At 39.5% G+C, this 16,811-nt stretch overlaps 1 protein-coding gene across 2 annotated transcripts in view; it reads right to left on the reverse strand.

Moving 5' to 3' along the window:
* Positions 1–16,811, reverse strand: part of tspan4a (tetraspanin 4a) — a 112,313-nt gene that overhangs the window by 33,984 nt on the left and 61,518 nt on the right. For both annotated transcript variants that reach the window (XM_070901803.1, XM_070901802.1), the window contains one exon: positions 7,485–7,676. In XM_070901803.1, the coding sequence (XP_070757904.1) occupies positions 7,485–7,676 (192 nt within the window). The remainder of the gene's footprint in view (positions 1–7,484; positions 7,677–16,811) is intronic.

Below are 16,811 nucleotides of genomic sequence, written 5' to 3' on the forward strand. Positions count from 1 at the left end.
CATTCTCAGTCGACAAAGAAGAGGCTGTCAGTAGTGGTTGCAAGGAACAGACAACTTAATGTTTGTCATGTTGATTGTTGAGTTAAGAGTTGTCTCTGAACATCTACATACTACAACTAGTATAGTTGTGTCTATTCCACACTTGTGGCCATTTTTGGGGCCATTTTGGTGTCTACATTTTTCTGGCTCTACCGCAGGAGGATGACGTCCCCACTCTTAATCGTGCCTACAAACATCTGATCGGCTCTGTGGTCTTTCCAACCGGGAAAACGGTCAATGGGCACAAAACCACAACTGTTTGAATCGCTGAAAAATTCATAAAGGACAAATCCCATAATCAGTCTCCTTTTCACTCTGGTTGGTCTCCACCAACTCTAAACTTTAATATGTTGCTCTGCTACATATGGATATTTTGTCTCTAATGGCTTATGCACACATCATTTGGGAGTCCTAAACGTTTAAACTTGAACCATACCACAGTTTTTGACAGAAGAGGAAACAAAGAAAAGAACATTAAAGCTACAGAAAAACGTTCATATTCTCTCTTTCTCTCCTTTTTACCATTTCACTCCCCGTCGCTAAACGGCTCTTCGCTCTACTGCGTTCTTGGGTGTTTCTTTGAGACCATGAAATCACACCAGAGAGCAAAGGGACATCGTTAAGAATGAGAAACTGATACCCACCAGCACTTGGAAAACAAACAGACCCATCCCCTGTGGCTCTCTGAATATTTCCCCATTAATCTGCTCTTAATAAGAAATTTAACTCCTCTTCTTTAGACCACCGGCGATAGCCAGCCACAATGGGATCATTTGATGGCAGAAGACAGCATTATGCGTTTTTTAATATACTACAAGAAAGCTATTGAATTAGCTTGAGGAATTTCAAACTGCTGCACTGAATGGGTTACTATTATCAAATGGGTTGCAGAAATTGACTGTAAATGATAAATCCATTTGTGAACTGTGTAGAAAAGCAAATGATGATGAAAGCCAAAGCAGGGTGCCAATTAAGTCAAGTGCAGTGGAATCGTTCTGAAGCTGTTGCCTCCTTGATGAAACATAATTGATTTAAAAGGACAGATGTAACTTCCCAGTCATGTTAGTAATAATAAAGAATCTAAACAGCTGGTTGAAAACTTTACTCTGAGTAAAAAAAGGTTTAACTGAGACGTAAAATAAAAAACAGCAAATTACTTTGAAAGGCTGTTTCTTAACAAGACACTTGTTTATGTGACAGGCAGCAGGTAGTGGAAATACACTTGAATCTGCTGTTTTTGGTAGTTTGTGTTTAAAGTATGTTTGTTTAAATGGACATGGATGCGGTATATCTCAGCTGGAATCTAAAAGTGAAGCTGGGCTCGTTTTGTGCTGGTGTGCACTCGGTGTCTCACTGTGATAAATTATTATAAACAAAGACTCAGATCCCATTACAAAAAGGACCAAAGCAGGTTCGATATATTTTCCTGGATTGTCATTATTCAAACGGAAATATGTTATTCTGTTTGCAGCAGCGGCTTCCAGCAGGAAAGATTTATAGGAGATCAGAGTAAAAGGAAACAAAACAGGGCTATAAACAGGTTTTCTATGGAGCAAAAACCTTTATATCTTTCTAAACTGTTGTCAAACAACATTCTTATGTTCAGAGATTGTGATTTTCAAACCAATCGCTATGTAGTGGTGGAAGAAATACTCAGATCCTTAACTTAAGCAAAAGTACCAACACCGCAATATAAAAATACTCCATTACAAGTAAAACTACCTACTTAAGTAACAGTACTTATCATTAAGGATTACTAGTACTTGTTTTGCTGAAAGATTGGTCCCTGTGACTCGTACATTTAATATTACATGATTAATAATGATGAATCAATGCTTAAGCAGCATTGTAGCAGGTTGAAGTTGAACTAGTTTTAAGTAATATACAGTTAGTCCAGAGGTACCCAACCTAGGGGTCAGGCCCCCTTCAAAGTGTCACAAGATGAGTCTGAGGGGACTATTCCCTCATCTTTCCTGTGTTTGTGAAATATTGGATAATTGTACCTCTTTGGGCCTCAAACTGAAGAGTTTAGGGGGGAAATCTCTCTTTGGGAAAACTTGCTTTTATATAAAGGGGTCACAAGACAAAAAGTGTCACAAGGCCAGAGAGCGCCATTACAGGAAGGACCTGAAAGCAGACAGAGGCAGCAGGATGACTTTTAGTGGTTTAAAGACCAAAATACATTACAGGCAGGTTCAGGTAGGCAGACAATTAACAGGCAGGTGGCTGAAGCTCAAAAGCAAAAACACAAGGCAAGTAACACAGCAACTAGGACAACCTGGCAGAGGAGCAAAAGATCTGGGCCGCTATATGTAGAGAGTAGCTGGGAATGAGAGGGTATGAGACGCAGGTGAGGGGGTGGGCGAGGAAGACCAGGCAATTGCAGAGAAGATGAGGGAAGTGGGAACAGGTGTGAAGATGGGTGGGGCAGTCAGGTGATGGGGAAAGGAGGGGAGTTTCTGAGGGCACCTGGGGGATGGGAGAAAAACGGCAATGAAGGAAATGTGGCTGGAGAGGAGGGACAGGGAGACAGACTGCGGCAAAAAGGTCTGATACCACTGGTTTAATCTTTAACAATACACTGTTTTTCATACGGTTATCATATGTAAAATGTTCATCTGAAAAAAAAAATATATGTACCATCATACTTGCCAATACTCTCTGTATCTTGTATGAAGGCTGCTTTCATCCTTCCCCTGATCATGTACTCACAGGCAGAGCAATAGCAACAAAGATTCATTTTTGGCCTCAAGACCTCTCATTTCTCATCACCAGATAACACTAAGAATTTGAAACCAGGAAAGCTGGACAGTATTTCTTCTTGCTACTGCTCTCCCTGTGCAGGCTTATGAGATACAGATTGTACTGACACATGTAATGGTGTATATTATCATGTCAGTCTATCACAAGAGAGATAAAACTCAGTAAAGTGGTCCTTTAAGACCTCTCAATTCCAGGCGTGGTGGGCCGGTGTCCTGCAGGTTTTTGTTCCATTACGTTTTTTTGTACTGTGAGAGTTAATGAGCCACAGCTGGTCTGTATCTAACAGACGCCTTCAGGGGGGGAACAAAAACCTGCAGGACACCGACTCTCAAAGACCAGAATAGGGCTCCTCCGGGTTAAGCATTTCTTGAGGTATTCTCATGTTTGCAGTGTGTTTTATTGCAGCTGAGTACTTCATGGACAGAAAACAGTGCTGCAATTAGTCACTAGAGAGTTTGGATTTATGTTGTAATACTTACTCAACATTTCAGTAGACTTTATATCTAAAGAACACTGGCTTTTAGTGGGAACTAAAGTCTAAATGCAAGCATCATGAAAATGTATATAGCACACTCCAGAGACCCCCTTGCATATCCTCATGTTATTTATGTTATGTCTTGTCCGGCCAGCAGCACTGATATCCCTGTTTAGCAGAGATTGATGCCTATCAAGGCTACTATAATCTAAAACCAGGCACAGGGATCGACTCCTTGATCTTCATCCATGCTGTGATTTCCTCGCTGTGCTAAAGCTACAGTGGCTCTTTGTGTGTTGACAGACCAGTAAGACTGATGAATCAGCCATGTCAGGCACACAGTCCATCAGCGCCTCCAAAATCAATACCTTTTGGGATGTTGCTGCCTTGAGCGTATGTGGAGGGAAGCCTTTGAGGTGATAGCCTTGTCCTTTTCATGTGGTGGGTCTAATCACTTTCACATGTCTCAGACCTGTGTGAAGCTGCTCTGTGTAAACAGTCTGCTTCCATTTCCACCACAGTGACCTCACCTTTCTAACTAATTTGTGGGCAGATTCGGTCATAGACCCACCGCACCTCCTTTGTGCTCTTTGTCTTGCACTAGTATTGACTGTCCGAACTCACTAAAGTGAAACATGAGTTTAATTACCCATTACCCTGATGAAAATTGAATTTCTGGAGAAATTCAGTGTCCCCAAATGGCTCTTATTTTCTACTTAAAAGGACAGGGTATTGAATTTTGTTCCAAAATCTGGTTTAATGTCATGACCGGTCCATTGCACTCAAATGATAAAGACTGCTTTCTTTAAAGCACCTGGAAGACATGATTTTAAATGGAAAAACAGCGTTTCTCCACGTATTTGTTACTAAAAAACAGCAATTAAAGTTTAAGACTTCATTTGAACTGATGTGGTTGACGGTGGTGTCTCCCTGGCAACAAAAGCAAACAGTTGTCATCAACAGTCATCAGATTCGGATGACTGTTGATCACAATATATGTGCTGCACTATCACTGGCCTGATTTCCTGAACACTCCGGCATAAGTGTCTGTTGCCATGGAGAGGAAGCCAATCAGAGGCACAAATCAGATTAAAAAATGCTCTGTTGTTGCATCATACTTCATCCAAAGTTTACAGAGAATCTGAAAATGAACTAATTTAAATAGCTGGATTTTTGATCAGGTAACTATACACACTGTACATTTAGAAGCAGACACAACTGAATTTTATGCTCAGTGACTGAGTGCTGACCAAAGTGCACCTTGGGAGGCATAAGTTGGCAGGCTTGTTCCTTTTTTGACTTTTTATCATAGAACCAGATAGTTTGTAATGCAGCTACTCCTCTGCTGTGCTGCTATGATTCTAGCGGGAGAGTTTCATGTCTACCCGAGTCTTGCAGGAGCTCCTACAGTCATCTAATATTGTCTATGCAGAAAATGAACACAAGTTTTACTTCCAGAACAATGGACACCTGAAATACCTCCTTTCATCCTTTTGCAATTCTATTGTTCTAAGTTTGGCAGAAAACAGTGTTTCCATCGCTCATAGTTTGAAACTGAGAGAAAATAGGTCTTCAGGTCCCTTTTTTTTTAAAGGCTCTTTTTTTTGAGTGACAAGTTTCCACTCTAATATTACTACCCTTTTTAAGTAATTTTGTTCAAAGGCTGCTGTAATACTGCTGCCAAACATCAAGACCAAAGCTTCCACGAGCAGCTGACTGGCAATGTGTCTTAAAAAAGTTTATATAAAGTTTTACATTCATATAAAAGGTAAAGATGTCTTTGAAGTCATACACATCGTAGAACTGCGAAGGCATATTTTGCAAACTGTAAACCAACAACTGTGATTGCTACAAATTACAAGAGACACAAAAGGCAATAATACTTTTGCCAGCACAGAGCGCAACAGTAATTCCTCAAATGTTTCACAGTAATGTTGCAGTACTCTGTGTCCCTCATCAGTGATCAACATGCTAATTAGCCCTGAAATTTGAAGGGAGAAAAGTCTTTTCTAATCTCCATGAAGAACGGGCTGCTCTGTCACTCATTAAAGCAGACTTATAATTCGCCCAGTCTCATTATATTGACACAGTGCAGGAATTCGTCCAGTCACTGTGGAGAAAATGTCATGGATCATGCTAATGATCGACACTCAGACTTATTCCCACAGAGCTCATAATTGCTAGCTCCTGCTGTGCCATTTTTCTAATGATTAATGCTATTTTTTACCCATACAAAATTTTTCTTTCTGATCAATGCTGTGCAGTGTCGGTGCTCGTTGACATGAGCTTGTTGGTTCATCAAAATACTTGGTTCTGGGGTTCACACTTTATCAGGGATGCCTGGTTTGAAATTGGAGCTCAGCTCTAAATTTGTGTAAATTAGAGCATAAAAATGTTCGATATTTGATGTCAAACACTTCCTGTGCCCTGATTTGCATATTAGTAAATATATCTCTCTTTTCCCATGCCAAATTCAGGTCAGTCAAGTGTCAAGACACTCCTGCTGTAAACTAATCATGGCACACAGCTCTTAAACAATTATGTTATTAAGTTGTATATAAAGAAACCGGAAACAGCCTCTGGCACCATCCCGATGAAGGCAGGATAGCTGAAAATGTTTGGTGAATAAAGCATGGTGTACCGGAGAAGATGAATTTGAACACTACTGCTTTAGCTTCTAAAATAACCAGTCAAAATTCAAATGCAAATTTTGACTGAAATGGAGGAGAGTAGATGACATAAAATGCAATTATACAAGAAAAATAAACGGTTCAAAAACATCACAATTTAATGTGAATCATTGCCATGACAGACTGTACAGCATCTGCACTTATGATTCCACATAATCACTTGTGATGAGTAATAGATCTTCTCTAGTACTGAATCTATTGACAAACTGTTCATAAGTGATATTTAAGAGTTTTATCTTATTAAACAAGATAAGACATTGTTTTGACCCCGTAATGGTTGAAAAGTGGTCTCAGCCATGGTGTGTTGCACTGCTCTTTCCTGTGATCACGACAGTGCTGTCAGTACAACTTCAACATGACTGACAACAGCTGTTAACCCCCCCTAACAAACAAGCAGGAGCTGCTCTACTGAGATTACTGAGGCTGCTAAAAATATCTCCAGACATTAAACTGAATAAAAGAGCAACCATGTCAGTGGGGGTACTGGGGTGGATCTAAGGGGTGGGCCAGTGCCTCTGACAACAAGGCTAGATCCCCATATGGCCCATAAACTGCAGTGGAATTTTCTTTCCGGAAGAGAGATTAAATTTTCTTTTATGTTATAGCTTCTGTATTTGCATTCTGTTGTCATGGCTGTGTTTTTGCCCATTTATCATTGACTTTCTTCAAATTCGTGAAACATTAGTGCCTCTGCATTGCAACGTGTTGGAAATGTCAGAAGGTCTGCATACCGATATGTTTACCATGTATAAAAGTAGTCAGATGTGACCACCGACACGGCGTTTTCGATGGCACATTTAAACCGCTGCAGCTAATTAATGTTAATTCTGTGGGTTTGTCAATTAACCACAAAGGCAAACTCTTGCTAGGCTGTTGTTAACATGCCTGTGTCTGTATTGTTCAAGCTTGGTCAAAGGTTGCCGTTCAGACAGGCAGTTAGCAGCTAGCTCTGTAGCTGTCGAGTGTAAACTGACAGCTGGTGGATAGATGGTGGTCAGTAGTCCTAAATGTCCCAGTTACACATTATTATTATTATTTTCATGCTTAAATATCGTTGGCGGTTGTCAGTCAGATATGAAACCCTTTACCTTGCAACCTTTTACAAAGTCTTGTCTATAGAGCCATAGTGATTATTAAGACTTATAACAACTGCAGTTCTGCTTCTGTTTACCAGAAACAAGCCTCAAATGTAAAATGAAAGACTTCTTGTGTACAAGATATTTTCATCAGTGAAGCTCACAGAGACCGCATCTGTTCACAGCAGTAAATGTGACAGCTTTCGTGAAATAGATACAGGTTGAATCACCAACGTGTCATATCAGTCGGTGATAGAGAGTACAAACACAGAAACTCATGCTGTAAGAGAACGTCAAAGCTTTTTACTGTCTGAAAAGTTAGTGATGTTATTTGTCAGGCCAACAACAACAAAATGTGAAATGAGAATGGCATCATCACAACAACAACCCTGTGTTTAAAATCAGCACTAGCATCAAAAACCATCCCAGCAAACATCTTACCGTCAGCAGCAGAGGACGGCTCTCTTTGACAGCTCCCACACAGCCCAGACAGCCAATCACCATGATGATGGTGCCCACCGCGATGAGCAGGTTGGCTGCTGACAGGGAGGGAAGGGATGATGACAGAGTGGCAAAGTTTCCCTGGGTCACCGAGAGCCAGACTCCCACCCCCAGTATGCCACATCCTCCCAACTGCAGAGGAAACACAAAGAGACGTAAAGCTGTCAGTGTGCTAGCAACAGTCAAAAACTCATCCTTAACAGAAACACAAACATGGTGGTGCATAGAAAAATGTGCAGACTTGTTGTGGCTTTGTGTTTGTTTGTTAAACTGCGTGAAAACAAAAAAAAAACTCTTGTCAAAAACTCAGCACAACTGGGATAACAGATAAACAGGAGAAGGAGAGCAAAGCAACTTGAGCCTCCAAAACAACACAGTTTAAAGGAACAGTTCTACATTGGGGACAATATGCTTATTTTGCAAAGTTAGTGAGAAGACAGATACCACTCTGACATTTATCCAGTAAATTTAAGGCTACAGACAGCATAAAGATTGCAAATGGGGAGAAACGGCTAGCCTGGCTCTGTGCAACAGTAACAAAATCCACCAACTAGCACCTCTAAAGCTTGCAGATTATGTCATACCTTGTTTGCTTATGCCGTACAAAAAACGAAGCGAGGCTAGCTGTTTGCCCCTGTTTCCAGTCTTTATGCTAAGCTACGCTAAGCAGCTGCAGCTACATATTTACTGTATAGGCGTACAGTGTCAATCAATCTTATCACCTAACTCCCGGCAAGAAAGCAAATAAGCGTCATCACAAACAAAGGAAGAGATGTAAACATGAAGTCATATCGACTGACGGGTAACTCATTTGGAGACTGTCATCGTGCATCATATATGGACCCACATGGGAAAATCAAATACCGTTGACTCACTGCAAGTCATATGGCACATTACTGCACCATATGTGTTCACTTGACAAAGACATAACTGTTAATGAGCATTATTAGTCCGGACTGCAACTGGACCCCAGATGATTTAATAAGGACGAGTCAGTAGACACAGGATGAAAAAGGGGCGTCTTGTACGGAAATATTATCGGAGGAATAATTACTGTGTGGTCGCTTTCTCACTTGCTTTTTTTCTTTTATCTTTCTGATGGCTCAGGGAAAATCCATCCCTGCACTCGCATGTGCTGACACGTTCGCATGTTTACCAAATGATTTTGCATAATTATATAGGCTATATCTCTTTGGAAATTATTTTCTTTGGAGTTCACACAATAAGCACATTAATTTGGTAATACTTAGACTTTTAAATTCATGTTAAATCACACATCTACTCTCACGCAGTCTAGCAGTTGGTCTGCTTCTCTTTCACACGAGGAAACGCAACGCACCAGACTTTTCAAGCTGCCTCGGTCCAGTTGTTTAAAAGAAGTGTACCAAACCAATTCGGCAAACACACCGGCTTGTTTGGACCAAAACAAACAATTAGATATGAAAGCACCCTTAGAGATTCCACCACAACGCTAGTACAGAGATGTCTGATGGCTATGGAATAGATTAAATTTTAGCACTTTTAAATATGTATATTTGTCTATTATACTGTACAAAAAGTGGTTTTCCATAACATTACTACAAATTCGTTTTTTGCGACAATAACACAATTACCACAGCACCTGCTATTACGTTTTGGGATTTAATTTGGTTAATAATATAATAATTTTGGCTCAGTCACATTTTACACATGGTTGGCCCATTACAAGGTAGTCTCATTTTAATAATAAAAACTGCTTTTGTCCACATGGTGTAATTGTTTGAACATTTCAAAGAAAGAAAGTATGAATTTCCCATTAAACATACTGAATTGTGATATTTCACTAATTATCACCTCCAATAAAGAGGTTTTTAGTCAGTTGTCTTCAAACACTGTCAGTTGAGACCAGTGTTTGAAGAGTTCAGCTGCTCTGGGAGGAAATCTGCACTCTTTGGAGTCCAACTGTGGATTCTGTTTTTTCTTTGAATGTTTTTCATTAAGAACCACAGCATGTTTTCCTTCAGAGGCACAGAATGACGGCGAGGGGGGAAACATATGGAGTCAGATGAGCCTCAATATTAATGAATGCCAACAGAAGGATTCACAAATGTATTTCGTTATTTATATATAAATCACACTCCAAAAAAAATATTTTTCAGTGCACATAAAAATATCATATATCATTAATATTATAATATTGCATATAAATGAAGAAAAGCCACATGTTCACAAATGTATTTCTGATGCACACACAAATATTTCTTGTTTGGAAGAAGGGTAGTATAAATCCACAAATATGTATTTAAAAGTATGAGTAAGTAAGGTATGAAACATGGATCTTAAATTTATATATCCGTATAGTCTGTTGTTTTTTGAGACACTCCTGCAGTGGCTCGATTCACAAATGCATATTTTTTTAACAGGGAATCTGTAGCCAATCAGATGGCTCCTTCCCTCTTTCTTCAGCCAATCACGTAAGCTTAGATTCGGGGGTATGATTTAATGTCATCGCGTGGCGTTACAGCAGGTCAACACCAACATGGAGCTGCTCTCCACAGGTAAGCAACAACTCTCCTGTCGTGCACGATTCAATATGTTTGAGTTATGAAGTTATGAATGCTAGCTAAGTTAGTGATGTGGCATTTAATACAAGTGTCAGCTAACATGTTAGCTATATAATGCTGATCGACAACCTAGGATCATCCATTAGCTGGCTAGCTATAACAAATGCAGGGAAGTTCACACACAAGTAGGTTGTAAATGTAGCATCCAAGTATGTTTTTGATGAAAATTGCAAACACTTTTAAATGCATATATTTGTGGATTTATACTACATTTACTTAAAACAATGAATATGTGTGTGTGTTCATCAGAAATACATTTTGAACCTGATTTTGTCTTTTGCATTTATATACAAGGATAAGTATTTTTGTGTGCATTGAAAAATATTTTTGTGGAGAGAGTCATTAATGTATAAATCCACTCGTGAATCCTTCAGTACGCATTCAATAATATTGAGACTGATCTGACTCCATAAAAAAACTAACAAATTTATGATGCACATCAATAAGGATTTTCAAATGCATCTATAGTAAATATCCATCATACACACACTCACACACACGCTACAGCCACTTGCCAGGACTCCCAAAGGCACTAAGATTTACATGGACGGCTGGATACACGATTGTTTTTCCCCAACTTTTCTGTCTATTTCCAGCTTTAACACAAGATCTTATTTAATGAGCTCTTGAGCTGGAAGTAGGGCAAGGCGGAAATAAAAAGCACTCATGTGGGGCTTCATTCACTGAGGCAGGTTTCTGCTCACCATCTAACACGGCTGGGAGATTTCAGCAGCTTGCAAATTAAGGGTCTTTGGGTCACTGTCACTCACAACGGACCTTTATTACGCCCCAGAGTGCATTCTCTAATGAAGATTGGCCGCAGTGAGAAGGGTGAAGGATGAAAAGGGAACTCTGGGAATTGATGGTGAACATTTTGAGGTCAGATGCTTAAGCTCATTGGATTGGTGGGTTACAGACATGCAGAGCATCTACGTCAAACCAAGTCCTCCTAAAATTACAAGAAATATCGACCACAGAAACATTCATTTCCACATAGCCACAGCAGTAAGCAGAATTATGTCAATTCATTTATAGAACTTTGCTTCATTGCTGGTTCTGTTCATCTAGTTAATGGTTTTTGTCAAATTAGACATAGGTGTCTGTTGTGTAAATGCTACTTAATGCTTTATTTAGTTTTACATGAATGTTCATAATGCACAGAAATACAAGACTGCCTTTAGGTTAAAGTGACTTGGGTGCTTATTCAGACATGAGATCGAAATTGCCATCACATTTATGAAACAAGGTGGATGTCTGCAAGAGGCTACATAATGTATGTTGTAGAAATACAACTTAGCAAATTATTATTATAAATTATGAGATATTCTATTGACAGTGATCTAATTAACCTCACAAACTGTGAGGGTTGGATTTGAAGTTTGGATCCCTCCATGCAGCAGCTTTTACAGGGAGTTTCTCTCTCACCCTGATCACAACTGGTCTTGGTTAGCACCCGTCCGCCAAAAACAGCAGCTTAAATCTTTACAGCCACACCGATTTGCAGTGTTTAAATCGATGTCGCCATCTGGACAGCCTCCCCCACTCACAGCAGGTGTGTGTACAGTATTTGAAGCAGCGCCTCTGATACTGGCTGCTGATTAAGGGCCAGTGTGAGAACACACAGTTTTCTTCAATAAATACCTACAAACTAAACTTCCTTTATTGCATGAGAAACATCACAAAATCTGGCTCAGTGGAGCAGAAATATCCACATTGCTATGATTTTGAAGATACGGTGATGAAAGGACGTCTCTCTGAATGATTTCCCCAATAAAATATGCATGCACAGTACATGTACTTGACTATTGGGCGTGCAGTGTTTCATACAGGTGGATTCTTTAATGACTACATTCACAGTACATGACCGCCAGTGCTCTGATCTCATTGCAATTACGAGCGCTCCATCCCGAGCATAGGTCAGGAATACATATTGAATAATTATTTTAGTATGATTAAGGTCATAAACTGAATTCTTATACATATATGAATAAAATGTGAAGCTCTCGGCGCCCAGGATTAGTAGGAAAACATGAGAGTTTTCATGGGTACCTCAGCAAGGAATGTTAGTTTGAATTCTAATGCTTCATGTATTATTTCTTCTTGTGACGCTTTGAAGTGTGAATCATGTATTCAGTTTGTCCCAAAAGAGTGGATTCTGGTCCTTAAATCTGCTCTCGTGGTTGTAGCCTTGTGATGAAGTTTAAAGTTGGTTTTTGATATAGTTTTACTTTAGATCTGTATTACCTTTTGCAATACATTTGATTTATGAAAGTGGAAGACAAACCCGGAGGGAGGATTTCTTTCTTTCTCACTGTCTTCGTGTTTTAAGAGCAAAATTGATTCTAAATCTGATCTCCACTTTTGGGGGTAATGTGTTACAATTAGGGAGAGAAAGAGAGAGAGTCTGAGTTTATCCATGTATTTTGCCAACCTCATTCATGATTTAGACTCGCACTTGTGCACCCAAATTATTTTCCCCATTCACACACTAATTTTGTCTCACATATGCAGCGAAATGCTTTCGCACTGTAGGGCACTGTAATGAATTTTTATCATTTTGATCGGCTTTCATTAAAATACGCCTGGATTGTCGAATCGTAAAATATTAAGTCATTCTGATGGCATAATTTAAGAATAAGATGCCTATTTAAAAATCCAGAGGATGCAGAACAACATTGATTGGGTGATTCTGGCCATCTGATGAACATATGTAAAGCCAGTATGTGTCTGACACCGCTATGATAAAGGTTTGGTTAGGTTTAGGCAAAAAAATGACTTGGTTAGGGGTAGGAAAAAATTACCACCCTGCCTTCTTCCCTCTGCAGACTGGGGCTTTAATCCCAATGGACAGCAGTCACAGTTCATACGGCCGTCAGAAGGCTTTGTTGCTTGAACATGAACATTTTGTGTTTTGGGCATTTACTGAAACAACTGGTGCTGTCGTTTTTCTTGGGATGACAGTCTCCTTTTAGTTCTGGCTTGATCTCCGCCGGCTTTGTCTCTTTAACTGGTAGATGTTTGACTTTCTTCACGAGCCATTCATTTACTTTGGCCCACTGCCGTTTGGTGCTGGGCAGGTAGTGAACACTTGGCTTGTCTAAGCTGCTTACCTGAAAATTGCAGCTTATGGTTTTAAATGGGAGGGAAGGTGTGAGTTTGAGAACCAAAACTATGAGTTAAAGTTGGCTAAAATCTGTGTAGAGCTGGGGTGGGTGACGATTTTCAGTGGGTTTGGCACTAGGAGCAACCTTTCACATTACACAGTCATTTGTTTTAATATAAAAAATATAACTTAATGGAATTTATTAGGCACAAAATTAAACTTCAGTGTTTTAAACTTTGAAAGGCTGTAACAGATATGATAAGTTTAATTTTAATCAAACTGGGAGAGTTAATAACTTCTGTAAGACTGTATTGGCCCAAGGCATCCCTGTATCATTTCTGATGTCAACATGTTTCATTTGGTTAATGTTTACATCAGACATTTTTATTTATGTCTGCACCCAGCCCATGCACTTCTCGAGTGTCAGTACTGAGCAGTACTGCTGAGGGTTGGGGTTTTAGAAACCTAGGGATGGTTACATTGTATGATTAAACAAACCCAACACATGGTGGATATTTCTTTGGCTGATTCCACTATTTTGTAGCCTTAACTTGTTGAAGCTGATGAAGTTTGGAAACATGCTGTAAACAAATAGTATTTAATCCTCATCAGTTAATAATTTCCAAGTTGCAGATCATTTTGGTTCTAAGGTTTTGAGATCTCTGCCCACGTGTGCCGCCAACCAAATGCAATGAAGGTGAATGGGATTTCGTTTATGGTTCTCACAGCAATGAAAAAGTACATTAAAAAAACTCAACAGCAACTGCTGTGTCCCATAGCAGCACTGTTGTTTTTCCACTGTATACCTTTAGAATAAAATATTTCAGTTTCCATAGTGAGGTCTGTGGATAATCCTGAGTAACCAGGATGATATTGAGTCCCCAGACAGATGATAGAGCTTCTTTTTTTTATTCAGTGACGTCTCTGCAGCAGGGAAGAGCCTACAGGCCAGTATAGGCCAGGTGTAAACACCCATGCACGTCTCTGCTTATAGATCAGCCTTTAACATGATCCAACCACATTTGTTGGCTGAAAAGTTTGAACTCAGCTCAAACAAATATGAACTTAACTGGCTGGATAGCAGATTTTCAGGTGTTTTAGAGTAAACTGTACATCTTTAGAGACTCTTTTCATGCAGCAGCTCTCCTGAGGGCGGTGCACTCTCTCCTTTCATGTTTTATATACAAACTACTGTTGTAGTCAGCAGGAAAACAGTCTTATCATAAGGTTTGCTGATCATTCAGTCGTTCTTAGACTTAGGGGCTCTTATTTTGAATGAACCAATGCTCTGGTGTGACAACCTGAAACAGAAAAAAACCAAGGACTTGATTTGACAATTGTCACCAGCCTCCACATACAGCACCGTGATCAAGAAAGCTGGTGGACAGCTGCGAATGTCTGGGTACCCTTTAATGACAATAAAGAGACTTTTTAAGCAGCTGCTAATTACAGTAAATCTGCCAAAAAATGTTTTTTAATCTTTGTGGTAAAATTGTGGTTAATTTTCAGGCTGGTGTCCTGATTTTGGAACCTGTTCAATAAAAACAGATTGGAAAGGGTATTGAAGGTATTTGGTGAGATCACTAGAGATGGACTCAGCTGGCTGAAATCTTTGAAGGGCATTTCCTTTAAAGCAAATGCCATCCTTGATAGACGCGGTCACCCCCCTAGCAGGAGTTTAAAATGCTGCTCGGTGAGAGCCGCTTCAGAGCCCTTAAATGCAGAAAAGAAGAAAGGTTTTCTTTTATATAACCCCCCCCCAACATTTTAAATATTGTACAAAACTCCATCGGATCTTATAAAGTTTTATGCTATGCTGTGTATTGCCTTGTTAATATTTATCCTGTGTTTTTTACTGCTGTTACGTGTCTCTGTAGTCCTTCATTACATGGAGCACTGTCTGGTAACAAACTTTGACCTGAACCTTATGAGTGCCCAAAACTTTCAATCTTCTTATTCCAAATAGAAAAATAAAAGTAAGTAATGTCCAAATCATGTATATTTTTGCTAAAATTGTGTTTTTGTTACTAAGCCATTGTGTAGACAGGAAGCCTCAGGCTGTTTGCTGCCTTCAGAGCGGGAATTTAAAGATGCTAAACATCCTGCCCCTTGTTGCTAAGGAGCGCAAACACCAAACTTCCCTCCAGCACCTTCTTCTCTGGTTTTCTCAGAGCTAAGCTGCAGAGGGACGCACATTCAAACCCATGCAGCCAGCAGCACATTAGATAGATGTCACCAGCAGAATATACTGCTAATTAGGACTGCTAATGGAATTATGATAAACTAACGTCTTTAAACCGATGTGGCTGAACATATGCTTCCCAAATGAAACTGGTAATTGAAAACATTGCGTATTTTGTCAGAGAACATAACTTTCCTTCTAAATCAGTCGGAGATTATCAACACCAATCACGTTCCACACCAGCAGCCCATTTTTAAAGACGAATCAATTAATTTGAACTAATAAAAAAACTACCCCCCCCATCCATGTTTCATTTGAATTCATTCACAGCTACGCCCATTTAACCCCACATCTGTTCATTTTGACAAACACATTTACTCCGTTGAGAATGGAGAGAATGACAAAAACACACTTCTTTTTTTTACAGCAGGAACGCCTTCGCATGTTCTTCATAACTCAGAGAAGCACAGTCTCACATGACTGAGCCCTAAATCAAAGAGTCAATGATGGCGCAGTGAAATGCGTTCATGCCACATTGATCTGGATTTTAGCAGGAGGTACAGACTATTACGCTCCCATCATAGATGTGAAAGGCGTAATGTAGAAGCCATTTCACTATTTGATTATTATTGTTGTGTTAAATTTGTTCTGTTTTATAGTTTTTGGGCACGTGGGGCACATCTCACTTAGGCAGTATATAAAGCCGGTATGTTGGGTAAGGGAAAGCACCTGGCGGGGAGGACATGTGTTTTTTTACCAGAGCACGAGAGAGACACAGGTAGAGAGGCATGATGAAACTCTGTTTGTTTGTTTGATCAATGGATTAAAACCGTTTGGAAAATGAACTTTTATGGTGCCTCAGTGGCTTTTAATGAAGTAAAAATTTAATTGAACTTAACAAAAGGCCACCACACACAATGTGATGTTTTAAATCTACTGAATTTATAGAATATATTCATTCAGACATCAATGAAGAGGTAAAAGTTGCTTTGTAAACCTCAGACACTCAAACTCAGGTCTACATTTAAAAACTCTTTAGAGTCTGGTGTTGCGTTATTGAGATTTACATAAACCTGTTATAATTCATCCATAATCTTGTCACTCCACAAACATTTAGAAATGCAAAAGCCTTGAAGTACGACCAGCAATAAATCTTCTGTGAATGTTTCCTTTATGAGAAGGCGACAGTATGTGTGAAGGCATTTATCAACTCAACCTCTTCTACAATAACTATTCACTCTCAGTGAAGGTAGGTCCGTAGGTATGCAAATAATGTGTCACAGTTTTGGTATGGTATAAAAAAGTGATCCAGTCTTTTATATAAAGAGATTTGTCAAGCAATTTTAGGGACAAAATCTCATCCCACAAATCTCTTATTT

Source organism: Enoplosus armatus, chromosome 1 (genome assembly GCF_043641665.1).
Source record: "Enoplosus armatus isolate fEnoArm2 chromosome 1, fEnoArm2.hap1, whole genome shotgun sequence".
In the NCBI taxonomy this organism is placed as follows: domain Eukaryota; kingdom Metazoa; phylum Chordata; class Actinopteri; order Centrarchiformes; family Enoplosidae; genus Enoplosus; species Enoplosus armatus.